At 36.6% G+C, this 21,101-nt stretch overlaps 1 protein-coding gene across 6 annotated transcripts in view; it reads right to left on the bottom strand.

The window, feature by feature from the left end:
* The window catches only part of alpha-Spec (alpha spectrin), a 161,085-nt gene that overhangs the window by 19,309 nt on the left and 120,675 nt on the right, over positions 1-21,101 (bottom strand). For 4 of the 6 annotated variants that reach the window (XM_089087795.1, XM_089087821.1, XM_089087803.1 and 1 more), the window contains 8 exons: positions 19,194-19,375; positions 16,316-16,502; positions 14,988-15,118; positions 11,156-11,360; positions 10,274-10,478; positions 5,649-5,989; positions 3,982-4,244; positions 1,639-1,668 (listed from right to left, as the gene is read on the bottom strand). In XM_089087795.1, the coding sequence (XP_088943921.1) occupies positions 1,639-1,668; positions 3,982-4,244; positions 5,649-5,989; positions 10,274-10,478; positions 11,156-11,360; positions 14,988-15,118; positions 16,316-16,502; positions 19,194-19,375 (1,544 nt within the window). The remainder of the gene's footprint in view (positions 1-1,638; positions 1,669-3,981; positions 4,245-5,648; positions 5,990-10,273; positions 10,479-11,155; positions 11,361-14,987; positions 15,119-16,315; positions 16,503-19,193; positions 19,376-21,101) is intronic. The other 2 variants (XM_089087815.1, XM_089087825.1) reach the window with 1 other exon arrangement.

The following is a 21,101-nucleotide window of genomic DNA, read 5'->3' as shown; positions in this document are numbered from 1 at the left end:
GCAGCTAAATAGAAAACATTCAACACATATCCTTGTTTAGACTCCTTTTTCAATACATTAAAAATCGTATTGTTTGAGTACCCCGAATGAAAAGCCATGTAAAACACAACAGGTTTAAATAAAAAATGAACTACGAGAGAGATAATAACAACAGAAGCATGAACTCCCAAAGTTCAACTACTAGATGATTTTATACTTCTATGTCATAACTATAAGAGATTTCTATCTTTAAAACTTCATTCATCAAATAAATTTATTTATAAAAAGCTACTAGACGACATACTTTTCATTCACAGTATGACACTTACGATACTATTCTCCAGCTTATGGCTACTTTATTCATAAAATATTGCCACCATTTTCAACCTTCTTAGAGCTCACACACATTCCTCTATCTTATGATATTTTCCTACTTAGCAAGCATCTACATATCGATACGAGAGGTTCGTGTTGCTTCTCGTTTGTATTTTATGAATAGCCAATAGTATAAGAGCAGTAAAATTATCCCAAAAAAATTTAGGTTGATTCTTTTTGTTGAGTCAGATAGATCGTAATTTTTGCTGACTGATACTTCATGATCAAGGTAAGGCTCAAACATAAAAGTGGTGCTAGTCTCATCTATCCAGTCCTTGAAAAGTATCCCAGTTTTGAAGGTATTTATGGAACGGGCGTCGGTGGCGTGAATGTCAGCTCAGCCAGAGCCGAGCCAGCTCTAATTGGGGACCTGGAGAAATCTGGGGAAGGTAAACGGGAAGGGTGTGTAAAAAACACAGGATGGCTGGTCCCCAACCCCTCATTGCACATCCTGGCCGAAGGGCCATGAGACAGAGATCAACACCGCCGGTAGGGACTGTAAAGTCTAATGCCTTATTCTTTACCTTTTTTGAATCTCAATAGGGTTATAAAAATGCAACTGATAAAATGCCAAGACTTACGAGTTAAAATTAGCTATCACAAAATTCAAGAGATAAAAAATTGCAGTTGCCATCGAGGTCCCCAGAATTGAGTTTTCACTATACTTTCGACCATTTTTTTCAAAAAACACAAGTAAAAACAAAAGTCGAAACGTGAAACTTCAAATTACCTAGGTTTAATTTTCAAAGGGATAGGAAAAAATTGCAGTTACCAAGGAATTTGCGCCGTCTTGGCCCTTCCCTATTGAGTTTCTACCGCAGTGATTTTAATTTCAACCGATACACCCCCCCCCCCCGACAAATTATGCTTTCTTTTTTTTTATTTTAAATTTCATGAAGAGATGACATTAAATTAAGGTACAAATTCTTTTTCTTTCATCTCGCTACATTGTCCCTTAGTCAGAATGTAAAATGATTTACAATTGATGCCAAAATATTGAACAGGAGATTATTACGACAGCTTGATTTAAAATTCTGCGTTAATTTGACAACAAAATTCAAATACTACTGCAAGTCTATTTAATCATATTTTTTCTTTGTTTGAAAATCAAAAAGAGAGAGTGGTGCTACACTGTTTATACGTGGAAATAGTGAGCATCACGTGCATAAGAGGGAGTTGCAAATACAACGATTAATTTTCATATCAGACACTATACAATTGTTAGTAAAAGATGCATTGCACAGTTTTAATGTTAGTCCTGGTTAGTACACCACAAATATTTACCCGATCCAGTTGAATCCCAGCAATTGAAGTCTAAAATGAAACAGTAGCTTAGTTAAAAGTGAAACGGGGCAGTCATTACTCATAGATAAACACATCCATTAAGAGTTAGGAGGATATAATTTTTCAAAGGCAACGACTGCTATCCAGAAAGGTAATTTTTGGCTCCAAATTTTTCTGTGTTTCACAAGAGAGGTCCTCCATAGCAACCCTTATGGAGGGGGGGGGCTCCGTCTACAGTAAAGACACTATTCTACAACAGTAATGTGCTCGATTTTGTCAATAACAAGATAATACAGGACAACAAAACCTAACAACTAACTCTCAATTTAGCAGTCTCCGTTCCAACTGACATACTTATTATAAAATCGACCAGAGAAACTTATAAAATCACCGGCGGTATTTTGCGGTGACTCACCGCAACATTCTTCTCGTTAGTATTGCAACCGTTTACGTTGATATTGCAACTGTTAACGTGAACATGGGTAGGGTAGAGGTAGAACCGCATGTTTTGTGTCTGGTTGCTCCACAATTCATTATACGTCCAGCTATGCTATCACGATATTCTTAGCATTTTTTTGCTGACAATAAGAACATTTACAGAATAGGGACGTAAATATTATTCCATAAGTCAACATAACAGCCTTGAGACACAATGCAAAAAAAAAAGATATATTCAAGGGCCATTCAAAAAATACGCAAACATTTTTAATTTCTTACTAATTTTTCTATTGCAATGAATCTTTTCTCAACCTAACCTCTATTAAGGTCGATGCACTTCTCCAGGCAGTTCTTCCTTCGCTTTAAGCCCTTTTTGATGAAATCTGGACACCCTTTCATGACCTATATTTTACCTTGGGGCTTTCTTTCCTCAATGCTATCAAAATAAGCGCCTCTCAGTTGTTCTTTGAGTTTAAGGAATAACAAAGAAATTGAGCTTATATCTATGCTATGAGTCGGAAATGACAGCAACTCCAATCGAAATTTTCTCAAAACTTCTTTTGTAATGGTTGAAGAATGCGCTAAGGCGCTGACGTGATGGAAGAGGATTTTAAGGCGGAAGTTTCCCTGGCCACTTTTTAGCTAATTCTTTTCTCAATCTCCTTGAACCTTAACATAGTAGGCTCCTGGAACAGTTTTACGACATTCAAAACTCTGCAAGCGCAATACCCGAAAGCTCATGTCTTTACCATTATATGCAATAATGTCCTAATCAAATCACCTGCAAAGATTTTTCTTGTAAAAACACGTATCTATAGCATTTTGCCCTGTTTGCCAAAGTTGTAAAATCGACATTTAGCAGTGTCAGCGAACTTTGGCATGTTTCTTAACTGCATAATGCAGTTCGAAAAAACACATTCTAAACGAATCCTAACGACTTTGCACTTTAATCCTGTTTCTACGGTGGCGCAATGGGTAAGAAAAGTGCCACAAAACTTGAGAAATTTTGAAGACGATTTTCTCGGAATAATCTGTTATTACACATTTCTAGATTTGGACGCCCCACCTTATTCAAAGAAATGTCTACGTATTTTCCTAATGCCTTGTATATTCTTCTGATATTTTAAAAGAGAAAATAGAGGTAACTACAATAACACTAATAAATTTGCTAAATTTCCTTCATCTAAAAATTTGCCTTTCTTAATTTTCCAAAATAAGAGTCATAAGATTGCTTGAAATTATAATTAATATCAAAAGCTAAATAAATTATAGTTCATATTTCAATAAAACAAACAAAAGAGAATAAGCGCAAAAAACTTCAAAAGTTTTTGAAGTTTATTAATGAAAGAAAATCCCCCCCCCCCCAAAAAAAAAATCAAAGAGAGAAAACATATTTCATTTACTCAAATTAAACATTTTTTCCCACCTAAATTCCTGAATTGAGCTACGGACTCCCAAAGATACCTCTGACCAATTTTTCATACGGAGCATTAAGCACAAGACCACTATGATTGGAATAGTTTTTCTTTTCTTTATATTTGAAAAGATCAAACATTTCGTTGACTCCTGAATTCCAATGATATATACCGGAGGCCTACCCCTGTTCCAATTGCGCCCCCCTCCACAGTTTCCCATTACTGCTCCATTGACAGTATGACAATTGGTTTCATCCAATAAAATGGTTCTTATCCCATAGAACTTGGAGTATCATTGATCATGAACCCAAGTCCCGTTATTTGAAAATTATAATATATCGACGGATAAACGGAATCAAAAGAAAGGCAAAAATTTCTGACAGTAACTAGCCAATTTAGACAAGTTTTCTATCAATCCTTTTTCTTCTTCTTCACAAATGATTCAAACATTATTATATAGGCATATATATACACATATAAAAAATAATACCTTGTCTCTGTTAGCCATTGGTGGAACGCATTTGCATGCTTCGCAAATTCTCGTCGAAGTCGATCGTTTTCCTCTTGTCTTACTACTTCACGGGCTAATTCTTGAGCTCGTTCAGCTAGGATTTTATGGAGATTACGCCATGTTTCTTCAAGAGCATCCATGGTGAACCAAGTATATGGGTTAGGCCCAACTTGGTAGCTCTTTATCTGACCGTCAAGAGCACCAAGGGCATCAAAATCTTCTTGGGCTGATACCAAGGATGACTGAAAATGTTTTTTCTGTTTAATGACTATTATACTAGTTATGAAAAAGCGAGATATGGGTTTATGATTAATGATACTTCAAGCTCGTAGATGACAAAAATAATTTCAAAGTGAAAGGAATCTTTTATGCTACATAGAAAAAGACTGTCGCAATGGGAGGGATGCTGTAGCCCCCCAGCACTAATAATAAAGGCGTAGATCTGAAATATTCCCGGGTATCAAGAGGAATTAGACATTGATTTTTACTTTCTCAAAAGTACGCCCCCTCCCCGTTTTGCCACAAGAAGGGCCATTTTGCTACTGATTGAAAATTCTGATATAGCCATTTGGATTAAAGTATCAAAATACTGTATTGAGCTTCCCAGTTGTAGAAGAAGTAATACCACAGGGTCGTGCATTCGTTCCTGAAAAATCACGCAGTCCATACATGAAAAATGGTTAATATAGATATTCTCTTGACACTTGATTTAACTAAACTGATTCACTTAGTCAAAATTTTTCATAAAATTATGTGCAGTGATGTATCGTTTGGCATTAGCTATTATGAAAGAAGGGGCGGTGGGTCCGTGTATAGGCTGGGGGGATGCCTAAGAGAGAGCATGTCAATGCCCAAATTGTCTAGCTCTCCATGACCCTTCAGATAAATATTGAAAGGGATGTTTTTGTTGGGGAGGGGTAGATATTAATTCCCCTAATGCATACTAAGCCTTTTTAGTGGCAAACCATTTTGGCCATTAAAAAAGGGCACAAGAACTCTTAATATTGATTTGAATAAGCCTTCTTCCAATCTTCTAGGACGATTAACTCGATACTATACCCCATAAAAAAAAAACACCGTGATTTTTCTTCTGAAGAAAAAAAAGAAGCAAAGTTCTATGCTTTTTTTACACATGACCTTCAAACCTCTACAATGGAAGTTCTCTGATACACTGAGCCCTTTTGATATGATTTTCATCAAGATCACTGGTCCTTTTAGGGATGTTTCCCCTCTTTTTCGAACGTAAGACAAATTTTTTCAGATTCAGGTTTAAACAGGTAACTTTTAAACTTAATGAATTTAAACAAAATAATTGGATGCAGCACAAAAAAACTATTCTTTTGATGGATGAATTGCTATCAGAAATCCTTTTTTTTTTTAATTTCGGTTACAATTAGCCCGAGCCACTCCTCACTTACATTTCGTTACAACTTACATCAAACTTTTTGAACAAGGGACAAAAATAACTATCATATTTATCCGGTGTGAATATCCGATAAATATCAGGTGTGAACAAATTTAAATAAATAAGCATTTATACATTGATACATTATTACATTATTAAAGGTAGATTGTCAGGCAGTAGCAACACTGTAAAGACAACAAAAATACCCATGATAAAACATGAAGAATAGAGGCAGTTTTACCTGAAACTGGCTGTGAACCTCTCTAAGAGCTTTAATCTCTTCGATGCTGTTGCAACGAACAGGGTCTGTCAGATCCTCTTCAGCATTTTCAAACCAAGAGTTGAAAGCTGACGCCTTTTTGGCAAAAAGGAGGTAAAGTTCCTCAATTTCTCGGAATTGTTCCTGCATACGAAGTAATCTCTGTTTCCGCTGATCAGACGCTGCTAAAAGCCTTTGCCATCTTGATATTACTTCTGCATGTCTTGCTAGTATCGTGGCACTTTGTGCATGATTGGCATCGACTAGTTGATCTTTTAGCACTGTGATGTTGTGAATTCCTTCCTGTTCAAAGGCATGGAGACCTACAAGTTGAAAAATACTCACTATTAAAATCTTTCTTCTAATATGTTTTATACATATTTATGTGTCACGCAGTCTTATTTGAGAGTTCGTTGTGTAAACAACTTCATTTTGGATATAACCTAATAATACAGTAAGCTTAAACATGTATAATTTCCCTATGGACATTTATTGAAAATTCATAATCGGATTATTTTCATTTGCTGGCTAATTGACAGTTTTGATATTTGAGTGCAAATTCCCATGGGACTTAGGAATTTATTAAGTACAAAGACTTAATACCTTGGAACATTGAATTTCTTTTTAATGTTGTAAAAGTGTAAAACCAGTTTCAAACATGGAAGAGACTGTAATGATAAATGCCGTGTCAAACTGTATATCGCGATCAATGGCTATCGGAATAAAGAAGGAAGTGTTTATAAAACGAGCTGTGAAATTTTTTGATAGAGACTCGATCTTAAAGGCAAAAGAACTGTTAACTAAGGAGGTTAAAACTGGCGATCGATTTGCGAAATGCATGCAAAAGAGGACAATTTAGTGGATATTGCATAGCTTTTTGCACGATGAGCTAAAGAAAAGATAGAACTCCCCAAGTTCGTTATATTTGATCCCCAAGAAGTACCGGCCAGTGGAGCAGAAGTAGGCGCATGTGTTATATCGTCGGCGAATGAAATGCGACGGCAGTTCTCGGGTTTTCTCGAGCATTACAACCAATTTCCACTCCCATGGCCGCCCGGCAATTTTATTAGTGACAGAAGCCAACCTAATCCCACCCCAGATAGAAATTCACCACTACCCTATTCCGTAGTTCTGAAGAACCCGCCTCTACTACCACGCCTGAAGAACAAAACAATTTCTTACGAGCATATGCGGAGAAGACCTATCGGTCGATGATGTTGAATTGAAAAGAAACCGATCTGAAAGCTGACTTGTTGTCGAAACGAAGGACAAGGCAGGCATCATTGCTTATTCTATCAACAAGAAATTACAAAGTGTAGAAGCTAAGGTGAAATCCCCAGTTTTTATAGGCGTGATCAAAAACATTCCAACCACATATGATGCCGACACAATGAAAGCCTGCGTTTGAGGTTGCAAAAGGGCAGAACAGTGTGGTGCTAGTCGAACCTATAAGTTGTACTGTTCCTCCCGTTATCAGTTAGATCTGGCTATGAAAAGCCTTGGGCATCCAAGGCCATACGTCGAATGCTAGTAACCCATGCACGAAACCAATTGGATGTGCAGCATGTAAGTCGACAAAACATACATGTCAGTCACTCCAATGCCCTAAGAAGAAAAAGCAAATTGGAAAACAAAAACGCTCCGATATGAACAGAATACTAGGATTGTTTCTTGGAATACGAATGGAGGTGTGTATCACAGAATCCCTGTAACTGAAGAACTATGTCGGCGTAGCGATATTCTGTGCATCCAAAAACATTTGCAGACAAATGATAGCCTCAGCCTAATCAAGTTTTCCAACAATCATACATTTTATTTTGTACCAGCTAAGTCCCGTCAACGCATGAGGCCCTGTGGTGGACTAGCGATCGTATGTAGATCTGCCGTTGATTCCGAGAGTCTTCATGCAGCTGAAACTTCATGGCTATAAGGGTTGGGAACCTTGTGATTGTCAATACTCTACCTTCCTAAAAAATACAGCGACGAAGAATCGGATAACTGATTCTCGAAAGCAGTGCAGGCTCTTGCAAAGTACCTAAAGACTACTATGTTGTCCAAACTGCAATGTGTTATAATCGGAGACTACATCTGTAATCTAGTCGACGACTCGTCTCCTCTGTCCCCGCTGATCCTAAGTGCACATGAAAGTCGGTATCGTGGGCTCCCAAAAGACAAAGATTTCACGTTTGTACATACTAGTGGTTCAGTCTCAAATATAGACCATGTCGCATGCACACCAAACGTGAGTGGCCCAGTGAGCGTGCTAATGGGAAGTTACTCCGCCGACCACATCCCAATTGAAGCATGTGGTAATGTGTGTATCCAAAAGGCCGACTTCCCACTTTTTCGGACGGTGCTCGACACGACGCTTCAGAAGATCAGCGTGCCATTTAGTCTACTACAAGCCAAACGTGCAAAGGAATATCCAGAAAACTAAAATACAGGTTAATACCTGTTGTACTGAAATCACCCACGTACTACTAACCGCACAAAAGGCTGCTATTCCCGTTAGGAAATTCGTAAAGGTACCGAACATATGAAACTAAGAGAGGAAAGGAAACAATAAATAAAAAATAAAATAAAAAAAGTGAGAAAACGAAAATTTTATCAGTCAGGGGCAAAACATGCAGGACAAGGGCAAGCAAATATTTCGACAAGGACCTCCGTCAAGTCGTCCTCAGTGCTAAAAAAAACAAACATGTCAGGATGCGAAGTTCTGGTTCTCTGTGTGGAGGGAAAGTGGTCGTCCTAAATGTGGTGTGGTGAATTATCTCCGTATACACACAAAACATAAATTTGAGAAAGCCCTGAAGCAGCATCGGACAAATGTGAAAACTGACTATACAGAGAGAATAATTAATGATCCAAGTCGTTTATGGAAAGACCGCATGAAAGATCGCCATTCCTAGTTATTCAAATGACTGGCGAACTTACTTTACGAGCAAATTCAGTGCCCAGAATCCCAGTGTAGCCGGACCATATACCAAACAACTTGAATCTGTGCAATCAAACTCAAGTTTTCCAGACTTTACCGTATCTGTTTCGGATGTAACTGCAAATGACTTTAGACTGAGAAAGAAAAAATCATATGGAGTTGCCGGTTTGTGTTCACTTCACCTTGTGATTGGTACTCGTCTTTTGTATTAAATGTTAAAATTATTGTACCAGATCATATTCGTAGTCGGTTTTGTACCCAATGTTTTCTGTGCAGGGCAATTTACGCCCATCCCAAAAAAAGGGAAGCCAGCAAACATATGCTCCTCGTGTCACCCCATTACTGTGCCGCCAGTTTTATGCTTCTAGAAATGCTTATATTGTCAAATGCTAGACACTGTTGCCAAATGCCACACCACCAGTTTGGTTTTACGTTAGGGCTCGGTTGCGCTGATGCTCTGTTCGCCATTGCTCCTATTTTGTCTGATTCTGAGGCAACGGCTGATCCACTAGTTATTGACTCTCTTGATGTGAGCGGGGCTTTTGACTCGTCGGTGCACGCGCAGATCCTTCTAGAAGCGCATAAACAAGGGCTAAATTTGTGCATTGTTAGAGTATTACCTTATTACCTTATAAGGTTATAGTATAACCTTAGAGCGCAAACCAAAACACTCTCAAATCCGCTGTTGTATCGGTCCGTAAAGGAGCCAGGCAAGGTTCGGTTATCTCTTCGAATTTGTACAACAATAGTGTTCTGCCGGCACAAGCCCAAGTAGCTACTTCTTGTGTTTCAAAAGGGATTGATGTTTCGTTGATGATGCAGGCTGACGACTTGCTTAAGTTTGAACAGGTCCGCTGATCGACTATCAAAGAATTTTGATGTGTTGAATAGGGAATACAATAACCTAGGTTTGTCGTTTAATTTGTCAAAATCTGCCGTCTTGTTTTTCAATGCGGAGCACTGCGAAGGAGAAATCTCTTTGGGCGATTCACTTGTGAAACCATCTGAGAGCATTACTTACCTTGGTTTACCAATCGATCGAAGCCTCCACCCCACCGGGACGCTGCTTGTACGCCACGTAGTAGTGAAAATCCGGATTGCGTACGGGTCAATTATTGGTAACAGACACCGGTTCTGCCGTAAATATCTTGCGTCGCTGTATAATTCTACATGTACTGTATACAGCACCTTTTTGGAAATACCTGTCGTCCACTCAGTGTGCAAAAGTAAGAATTCTGTTTTTTCGATTTGCGAAATTCCTTCTGAGACTTTAAACATGGACGAGCAACTCCTGTATCATGCGTAATTATGGTGTATCCGATCCAACAGTCTGTGTCATCCGTGTCACCGATAAATTTTCTGAAAAACGCTAAGGAAAGAGCGATCCCGTGGCTAGCCATCCTGTGCCAGTAATTTTGTTAATATACATAATCTGTAAATACGTTTGGTGATGTTCCCTAGTGGAACTTTTCTTTTCTTTTTCCTTTGTTATACTCCGTTTTAATTCAAAGTGAATTTTCAGGCAATACAATTTCTTACTTACTTACTTTTGTCCATTATTCACATGTTTATCACATATTATCTATTTTGCGGTATACAAGCTGACCAGCACGTCTTTTTCATAGTATAATAAAATGTTTTATGAGGGAAAAAAAGGGAAGGGGGATATTACCTGCATCAAAAGTTTCCTGCTTCGTGAGAAGCGTTTGGACTGAAGAAAGATCACGCCCGAAATCTTCTGAGCGGACGTGTGACTCTTTGTCGGCAATCCACGATTCAACGACATCAGCTTTCCACATAAATTGAAGATAGGCAGCATTGTCTAGCAGATAAATTTTACGACGATTGGCAACATTGCCTAATTGCTCAAATTTTGACTAGAAGAAAAAAAAAACACTTTTAGTTAGAATCACATAGCTTAGGCCAATTAGATTTAATAAACATTAAGAGATGTCATGTGATTTTCTTTTTTACTGGGAAGAGATGTATCACGTATGGACCAAAGATGTAAGAATAAATCTATATTGTTCTTTATTTACAATTTGAAAATCATTAAAGAATAATTGTTAACCGAATTTACGGAAGATACAACCATTGTAAACCTGCATTTTGCAGATTTGTGTCTGGCTCAAAAATCAACAATTTAGTGGCAAGAAAACTCACCAATAAGAGACGCTCCTGCAAATTGACTACAAGCAAACCTATCGATTGAGAAGTTATCTCATTAGCATAAAATTAAGGCGTCTTTTACATTCTAGAGCATTGTAAGAACGTCAACGAAAAAAATGAGCATCGAGTATCGAGTATGAGCATTCAAAATGAGTATCGCTTCAAGTAAAACGCAAATAAAACTCCAACATTTGTGAATTCAAGAAAGTAGACAGACAAACCCTCATTGGTAGTGATTCCTGTTCATTTCCAGTTTAGCTTATTATATGAATGTTTGTTGGTTTCAGGTTTAAACAGTGCTCTTTAAATTTCATGAATAATCGATTTTGCTTATTTGAGTTAAGATTCAAAGGCCAATTTTCTTAACTGAAGCTCATTTTATTACCTTGAGTTGTTTGCAGCGGGCCCGGATGGCATCCTTATGATGGTTTCCTTCATCGACTAATGTGAAGCCAGCCTTGGTTATGTCTTCACATCGATCTTTGTGAACAGCAAAATCAACTTCGAATGCATCGTGCTTTTTTATCAGGCCCTGGACTGCTGCCATAGTGTCACCGAAATTATCACCAGATAGTAGCTGCTGCTTCTCACTAGAGGGGAGAAAAAAGAAAGAGGTAATTATACACAAATAAAATAGACACACGATGGTTATTATTACAAAACACGAGTCCTACTTTTAACCATGTTAAAATTAATACAGAGAAAAATTTATTATTGAAAAATTTCGAAAAATTTATCCATAGTTTTAAGAAAAAAAAAAAACTTTCAAGTAAAAACATTTTATTGTAATTAGTTTATTTTGCTGTTAAAAAGACTTCATTAAGTTGTCTACAATAAGTTTTTGAACGTCATTACGTACACAACCACAAAACAGAAGAAGAAGGTAGGAGCAGATTGAAAAGAAGAGAAAAAGAAAATATAAAAAAGAAAACAAAGTCAGAATTCAACGCTCAAACGACCTCACAAAGTTGGTATGGAGTGCACAAAATTATGTCAGAAAGTCTCGAAGTATGAGCCAGCTCAATATTTCCCACTTATTCATAGGCAGTCTAGCCTTTACTAAGCAAATAGACATATCTACAACTGCACAAGTGAAATTCAAAAACATAAAATACAGCTATCTAAAAAAAACTTCATTCACATCCTCGTTGGGTCCGGACAAGACAACACCTACAGCGAAACTTGAATCAGAATTTTGTTTGATATTTTGAAAAAATGCTAAAAAGATGGTACTCTTCTCGGTTCTTTTTTCCTTTAATGAAAGTAGAAGAAGTGAGACGGATGATCTCAAACAAAATTTGGTAGAAAATATAAAAAACACATTGGATTTTGAGGGTTTCGATGCTCTCCTTGAATGACTGTACAAGTATTTCTTTCTTTTTAATGAAACAATGCTTTTGTTTCTCTTTTAGACGTTGGAGCAGCGATGCTTCTTTTATTAGACCCCCCCCCCCCCGTCTCCCAAAAGTTATCAGGCCAATTTTAACGAAATTTTCATTCATCGACAACGTCGTTTTCTTGCAGCCGCACCTACTTTCCTTCTTAATACAAGACGATATCCTATAAAATACGAACAGGTTTGAATCCAAAATATAACAAAACATTAAAATTAGTTAAATTCGGTCTACTTACTTTCATTCTTAAGGAATGGCGATGAAGATGTGGTAAAAATGAAAATTCAAAAATAAAAATGAAATTTCAAAAATTACGAACGGAATATAACTGTTAGATTATTTATTTGAAATATTACGCCCCCTAAAATTTCTCATCCGGGGGAAGTGCCTCCTCTGCCCCCGTAAAACTCCCCCTGCGTTGGAGTTACCCTTTATGTATATTTATGAATCCATGAAGATCGACTAGGATGGTGACCAAGTGTTCTCATTCTTTTTTTTTAGTTTCAGCACTATATTGTTCCGACTCTCAATGCGTGTTCAGATTTAGTATTTACCTTTCTTTCTTTCCCCATGCTGAATATAATAAATCGTCAATAGTACTATCAGAAGCTTCCTTTTCAGAACTAGAAAGATTTAAAATAGCGGTGTTATATTACAGTAGAGCAGTAGCTGAAAATCAGTAGCTGAGTATTTATTAATTAGTTCAAAATGCTACAGCATTTTAAAATACTATTACTAGCAACTCACCATATCACCAAGCCGCCTGAGGCCAACACAGGTAAGCACGCTCCTCCTCCATCCTAATCTATTCAAAGCATCCCTTTTTACACCCTCCCAGGAAGTTCACATTTCCTTTAAATCTTTCTTTATGACGTCCTCCCACCCCAGACGAGGAGGACCTGCTTTCCGTTTAGCCCTAGACGGTTGGCAGAAAAGGACAATTTTCGGCAATCTGTTATCCTTCATCCGCACAACGTACCTAGCCATCTCAACTTTTCTTTCATTATAGCCCTAGAAAGGAGGATTGAACCAAATTTTTCGTAAAGCCTAGTGTTTGAAATACGGTCAGTCAGTCGAATACCCAGAACAATCCATAGGCAATTTCTCTGGAAAACATCTAGCAAATCTTCGTCCGCTTTTTGGAGTGCCTATGCTTTAGAGCTCTATTTGACTACTGTCATCACTGTCGCTTCTAATATACAATCTTGGTTTGCAGACTTATCTTCCTATTCTTCCTAACTTTTTTTAACTCTGAAAAAACACCATAAGCCCTGACTATTCTACTTTTAACATCTTCACTGCTCCCACAGTCTTTACTAATAATACTACCAAGGTAAGTGAAACTGCCCACCTGGTCAATCTTTTCGTTACCCAACGTCACCTTTTCATCTTCACTTATTCCTAGCCTTAGTGACTTAGTCTTCTTAACATTAAGGCTTTTTCACTAACATTTCCAGCTGCAGTCCTAACTTTCTTTCCTAAGACACCACCAGCAACTTCACAATTTTTTTTTACTAAAATTATTCCAACCATCTTCCACATTGTCAAATTTTTAAACTCTTAAGTTTAGTATTCAACTGTTCCTGAAAAGCTTCTCTCAAATCTCATCCTGGAAACTTCATCTTAAATTAATCCTGGACACTATTAGATGGTGATCTTTACTTTTAACATCAATAACAACACTCATATATACCCTAGCATCTTGTATTGATCCTGCCAGTCTTCTGTTTACTATAACACAATCAATAAAGTTTGCTGTCTTACCATCACGTGAATACCATGTTTAACTTATGGGCCATTTTATGACCAAACACTGTATTGGTTATAACTAGATTTATACACCTATAAAATTACAGAAGTCTGTAGCCATGACTGTTCTCTTTTCCTACACCAAATTTACCTAGGCTAGGATACCATCTATCCCTATTTCTATCAACCTGGGCGTTAAAATCTTCTAGTAAAAACATCATATTTATACCTGGGATCCTGTCTATTTGTTCCTGCAACTGTAAGTCAAATTCATCTCAGTCACTAGTATCTCCCTCAGTCGGTTCTACAGGGGCATATACTACTACAACTGATACCCTGAACTTCTTAGTCATAAAATAAGCAATTAGTATTCTATCATTAATACCTTCCCAGCGTAAACAAGACTTAGCAGCTTCCTCATTCATCTTGAGCCCTACTCCCTGTCTATGTACCCATTCCTTCCTACCTGAGTAAACAAACTCTATATCACCTAATTTCGTGCTTCCTACCCCTGGGATATGAGTTCCTGAAACTCCTAATAAGTCCAGTTCAAACCGTCTGAATTCGCCAGTCGAAGTGTCGATACGATAGTCATTTTTTAACGTCATAACATTTCAAGTTCCAATTTTAATGTTCTTTAAATCATTGAATTTTTTTTGCCATCAAGAAAAGCAATGATCCGGATACCAGTGCAGGACGGGGATCACATATCTTCTTTGGTGTAAGGCTACACCAAAGCGCTTAAGCCAGCTTAGAACCGGACAGCAAAAAGTCCCTGGGACCACCAGTATGAGTGGAGGCTTTGTGCAATCATGGGCCCACCTTGGTCACAACATGGTTTTCAGCACTTGGCAATGCCCTTCTATCAACAAGAGTCGAAATCCTGCACAGACAGTCTCAAGCCTAATACCTCCAACTCATTATATATTCATGCTTACAAATATTATGCTACTACTAGCTTAAATTTTTTTATATCTCGAACTTCAACTTTCCACAACCATGTGCTAGATATTACAATCAGAAAATTTCTGTTGCAACATATCAAAAGTTACAGAAAAAACATATCGAAATTACCTAATCCATGCTTCTTCTTCTTCGATCTTAGCTAAGAATTGTTGGAATACCAGAGACTGGTCAAGTTTCTTTCCACGATCGTCGGCCATACCCTGTAGCTCATCCCAAGACATCTGCAACTGCAACAACCGCTACAAAAAAGAAAGAAGTGACAATCGAAGGAAAGGGATTGTTTGTTTAAAGGGTTTTTAGTAAACATAGTGAGCCATAAAAGTAATTCAAGTTTTTCTTCATATAAAAACGAAAAAAGCCGGCTAAAAATAAAGCTAGTGGCCAGCTTGAGTTCCCCCTAGCCTGAATATACAATCCAACACAACAATTAGCACACAAATTCTAGCAAAAAAGCACACTAGTTTCTAGTTTTTGTTCCTTTCGAAAATATTGTTTTTTGTTTTATTAGCTAATGGTTTTCTGCTTTGTCGAGTCTTTCGGCACTGATGCCCGACAATGAACATATCCCCAACGGCATAAATATTTTCTGATACATACATACTAGGACACAGGTTAAACATTCAAGAAGAGTATAATATTATCTTTGTATGGGGTAGAGGGGAATCAAAATCGAGTGTGATTTTTCTGTCCTGTGGGTAGGAATGTATACATCCATAGAAAAAGGTAAGCTAAAGCGCATTATTTCAATACTAACTCTACTGAGTCCACCCATCTCGCTACTACTATGACAAGGACAATAAACAATAGATTTTATATTGACCTTTTCGATCCTAAACTGATTTGCATCACAGACATCATCCTGCTAATTAGTTCGAGCCTCTCTACCCCAGACAGACCTTGAATCATTAACTTCTGGTTATAAACTTCTAGGACTTGCAGTTAATGCTAAAAAGACTGAGTACGCTGTTCATAATGCCTGCTGTGAAATCACACCTTATTTATCAGGTGCAATCGCAGGTTCAGCAACAAGTCTACTTCACTGAATATCTAGGTCTCGTTTATGGTCCGAATAAACGTAATACTCGTTTACTTACAGAGGAACTCACCATAGAAGGTTTCCGCGCCAACTATGCCAAACATTTCACGCTAAAATACAGCTACGGTAAGCAAGTACTCGATAAATTGTATTACTCCCTGGTAACACGCGCGTACCGCTCCGTTTGATCGAAAAAAAAAAACAACAACAAAATTTACACTTTTTAATGATATATATAAGGTATGGCAAGACCGCCCAATACATATATATATAGCCTATATATATATATATATATATATATATATATATATATATATATATATATATATATATATATACATTTCTTGACTAAATATTAGAATTGGCCGAGGAGGCAGACTTAAAAGAGGAGTCAAATAACCTGTTGAATTTCCGGGGCACCTGAAGTAGCGACTTCCATAAGCTGTTGACCCGCTTCTTGCACTGCGCCAATTGCTGGTTCATGAGAAGCAAGTTCCGACTCAAGGCGTTTGTGTTTCTTCTTCAGGTTTTGTACACCAGTCAAATCTCTTCCGTAATCGTCGGACGACACGAGTAATTTCTTCTCCCTAAAATCCAATTGTCTTTTAAAAATAGGTAGTTGTAAGAAAAAAATATAACCTTATTAATTAAAATAGCTAGTAGTTGGCACATATACATCAAATAAAATATATAAATATATATAGTTAAATATAAAATATACGCCAAAATAAAATATAGAACAGTTAACAAACAACCACATAACGTTGGTAAGAAAAATAAATACAAAGCAAAAGTGGAACAAAAACCGAACAGGAATAATGGCCAAATATAAAAGTAACGCATGAAGAACCAAAATATTGAAATACTTCATCAAACCAGGACCAAATTAGCGAAGACATATCTGTCATTCCTTATACTTGAAAGAGCTCATGTTTCAGAGCCCTTCATTTACTTAGTGCGGTATCACGAATCCATTACAATGTTATTCTGCGGGAGGGGGGGGGGGGGGCTTACATATACTTTCAAGCAAACATTTAAGAAAGAGTTCATAGTCAATTCATGAAATCTCATCTTCAGAGTAATCAAACTAATTGAGCTTTTAGTTTTTTATAAGTGGAATAGTAAGGTCCGTAATTTTTAAAACCGTAATCATTAATCCGGAATGTTTTCCGTTATTTTACACTTATAGAACTGATGTTTGGTTAAACTAGGATGGGATTTACACGGTTCCTAGATATATTAAATTAAAACAAGCGTATTTTAACTAGCCAATATAACGACAAGATAGACTCAGAAACACTCAAAAGAAACGTCTTTCGTTGCACTTATGTATCTTTCCCATTCAACTCTTGATTACAGCAAGATCCCTCCGAGGAGATACATAGATGTAGGCTACGTAACTTCATTGATTACACCCCATTTAATATAATTTTGCATTAGGTGTCTCATGTTTGGACTAAGAGTATCTTTTGTTGGAATCAATATTTATCAGGGAGAAGCATGACCGGGGATTCAGGTAACCAAACACTCGTTACTTTCAACTTTAGAGGGCCTAGAAGTTCCGTATTTGGGAACCTTCTGCTTATAATATTTGTCAATGCTCCCTATTATATTTTTAAATGGAGAGCATGGTTTGTTGTCGTCAATTATGTCAGTCTAGTCAAGCATTCCTTTCTTCACTTTTATTGACCTTGCATGATTTGTTGATGATGCTACGCTGCTTTATACAGGTGATAATGAGCACACACTCTCTTCGAAACTTCAGTCCGGTACAGAAACTGCAATCACTTGGTGTCGCACAAGTCGTCTTGTTCTTAACGCGAGTCGTCTTTTTACGGTCGACTGTGTCTCTTCTTTTCTTTTCAGGTCTCTTTTTACGAGGGATTTATGCACCCTTCATTTAAAAAAATTAAAGCCTTGAGTGGAATAATCCATACAGCTGTTTGTAAAATTCCTCAAAATATTACCGGAGGATAACCTTTTTTTTGAAGTTACATGTTCATTTCTTTTTACCTCACAGTATCTAAAAATGTTTAAAAATTACGGAAATTGAGTTTTTTTTTTCTTTGAGTCACTGTCAAAAACTTCTTTATTAACACTTATTTAATTCACTATAGAACTGTTGAGACATTCTCTTCCTTGGTTTAACATCAGTCTATAAAAAGGACTATACCTGGAAGGAGCGTCTACCATTAGTTTCGTGCTTTTAGAATGGCCCATAGAGTCAAAATCATGTTAAGGAAGGATTTTAATTTTCCAAAGGTTTAAGGCAATCATCAACAAGTTTGAAACAAGTAAATAATTTTGATTGAAGTACTTCTTAACACCACGAAAAAGACTAGGGAACCCAAATTAGTACACAAGGGAATCCAACACAATATTTATATAACAAAACTGGATTTATCTTATTCCTTGGACATTTGTAAATGACCACAATGCTCAACTTGAGATAAAACGACAGCCAAGACTGAAGATGGGAGCTATGGCCAGTAAAAAAAAGGCCCATAGGGCAGTGGTGTGTGATATTATGTTCAAGTAACTATTAACTACAACAATAAATGTATCTGGTTTTTATGTACCTGGTGGTGTAGTGTGTACCTGGTGGTGAGTGTGATATTATGTTCAAGTAACTATTAACTACAACAATAAATGTATCTGGTTTTTATGTACCTGGTGGTGTAGTGTGTACCTGGTGGTGAGTGTGATATTATGTTCAAATAACTATTAACTACAACAATAAATGTACCTAGATTCTAAAGCAAATGATGAAAAAGAGAAAGTATTAAAAAACAAAGAATCCTGACATGCTTAAACGATCACAAGAATCTTAGACGGCAACATGTATTAGCTGAAGAAAAACAACTCACGTCCCAATAACCAAGTTAAAAGGTGTTGGAAAATAGAAAGACAGCTTAAAAAAGATGAGGAACTATACAACCTTCGTTGAAAATTTAATTAGCGTAATAAGTCTGATTTTACAAATAAATAAAAAAATAAAGAACACGTGATTCACCCACCGACCCCCCCCCACCCCTCACCCAATCTTATACTACCTAGAATGTCAGAAATTAACACACTTCATTCGTCAAATAACTTCTAGGCAAATGACATGCAAGAAGAATAATGCTGTTGGTAGGATTTCCTACTATCGCCCAGCAGTTTTTAACATCCAGCTACAATTTTTAACATCTCACAAAAATATATAAAAAAGACAAGACATAAATAAAAGAAGATAGACAGCAAAATAATATAAGTGGTTGAAAAAGAGGTATGAATACTTGATCCATGATTCTTCATCGGCTATATCTCTGAAAAACTGATGCAGTGTATTCGCTTCATTCAGGCGAGCCTGCCTGTGTGCGGCTAAAGAACGGATTTTCTCATATCTTTTGTTAATGGATTGACGCCTTTCTTCAATATCTGGCGCGTCAAATTGTCCACTTTCAATCAAACTGTTAGCCTGCAATAAAAATCAACATAAAAAGCTGGCATAATTGAAAAATCAAACAGTATCGTAAGGGAAACAGCAGAGAAGTGACATACAAACATAACCCTGAAGTATTTCACTATAAGACACCAAATCTAACAAAAAGTGGGCGCACATTATCTTTCGTCTATCTTCGACACTGTTCACAAGCACTTGGGTGAAAATAGTATTTTACTGGAATTTGACTGGAACACTTCACAGGGTGTGATTCTGGTTCATGTAGTAAAAAAAAAGTGACATCCATTTGTCTTGACCGACCCAAAAACTTAAAGTGTATTCAAGCTGAGAATATTCGGTATTTTATCTCGGCCTGGTTCATGCATTCTAGTTCTTATTGGGGCTAAAACTGACTTCTACTCTGTATTGCTCTTTTACTGAATGTGCCAATGTGCCAATGAAAGAATTCCTTGATCTTTTTATTCACCTTCCCAAGGAGTAGGCAAAAAAGAAGCTTGACTACCTTTGACATGACACGAATTTAGATAAGAAAATGAAGATTAGGGAGAACGTGTCCATACAAATTATTTTCGGAGTTCATTGAGATGGCTTCTAAAAGTTTTTCAAACAACGTTATTTCTTATTGTTACCAGAATTTTACGAAATTTGCGATTAAATTTGCCCAATTACACTTAAAAAGAAAGAAAGGTTTTCAATGAAAACACTACTGTTAAGCAATAATTCCAAATTTTAAGCAAACTTGCTAAAAGCCTTAAATCTAAAACAATGGGTACCCAAACAATTAATTAATACTTCTTATCTTCATTAGAAATTTCATAAATCTCCTTCATTAGAAGGAAGTTTATATTGCAAATGCAGGGCTCCACTTTTGGGTTTATTTCAAAAATTGGTTTTAAGAAATTTAAAACAATTCTACACGTTTTATGAAAAAAGAAAATAAATGATGTTCAAAGTAGATTGAAACACCCCTCATTCTTAAAAGGCTTTGGATGCCACAACAATTATTTTGAGTTTTAGATGGCTGCTTTCATCTTTAATGTAGAAACTTGACTCTCCTAGGAAGTAAGCTGCTAATGAAAGACTTTCTGTACTCAGCGTAAACTGACATGACATTCGTTTATATATTGTTTTCTACAAATTATTATCATTTAATAGTAGATTGAGATTATTCGTAAACAGAATGTAATACCATATTATGAACGATCCAACAATACAAGTCCTCAACATTCGAAATTACATTCAAAAACCAACTACCAGAATCTAGTCTCAAAATACAAGCTCAATATGCCAGTCAGCCCTATACAAATACTTAATTATATATATATATATATATATATATATATATATATACTATATATATATATATATATATATATATATATATATATATATATATATATATATATATATATATATATATATATATATAGCGATGTAAGTGATCTGATGTACATACATAAAACGCGTTTCTGCAGAGAAAAAGGATAGGGTAGAAAGTGTGCTCCAAGGTCAATATAAACCACTACAATTGTAATTGACAAAATAGTACTGGACGCTGTATTTACAAATGAGTCAGCTTCCAATAAGAAACCAGAATTGACCAATCCAATCCAAGTGAACTGAATTCACTCCCATCGCTGCTACAAAATGACAGCCGCTTTGAGCACCTGTTGATTGAAACGACGGAGAGACTTCAAAATCTTTTGAAAAATTAAATATGCTACAGCGACATGCACATGGA

This window comes from Artemia sp. Qi Xiang Cuo, chromosome 1 (genome assembly GCF_049724085.1).
Source record: "Artemia sp. Qi Xiang Cuo chromosome 1, ASM4972408v1, whole genome shotgun sequence".
In the NCBI taxonomy this organism is placed as follows: Eukaryota; Metazoa; Arthropoda; class Branchiopoda; order Anostraca; family Artemiidae; genus Artemia; species Artemia sp. Qi Xiang Cuo.
This window is presented reverse-complemented; position numbering and strand designations above follow the sequence as displayed.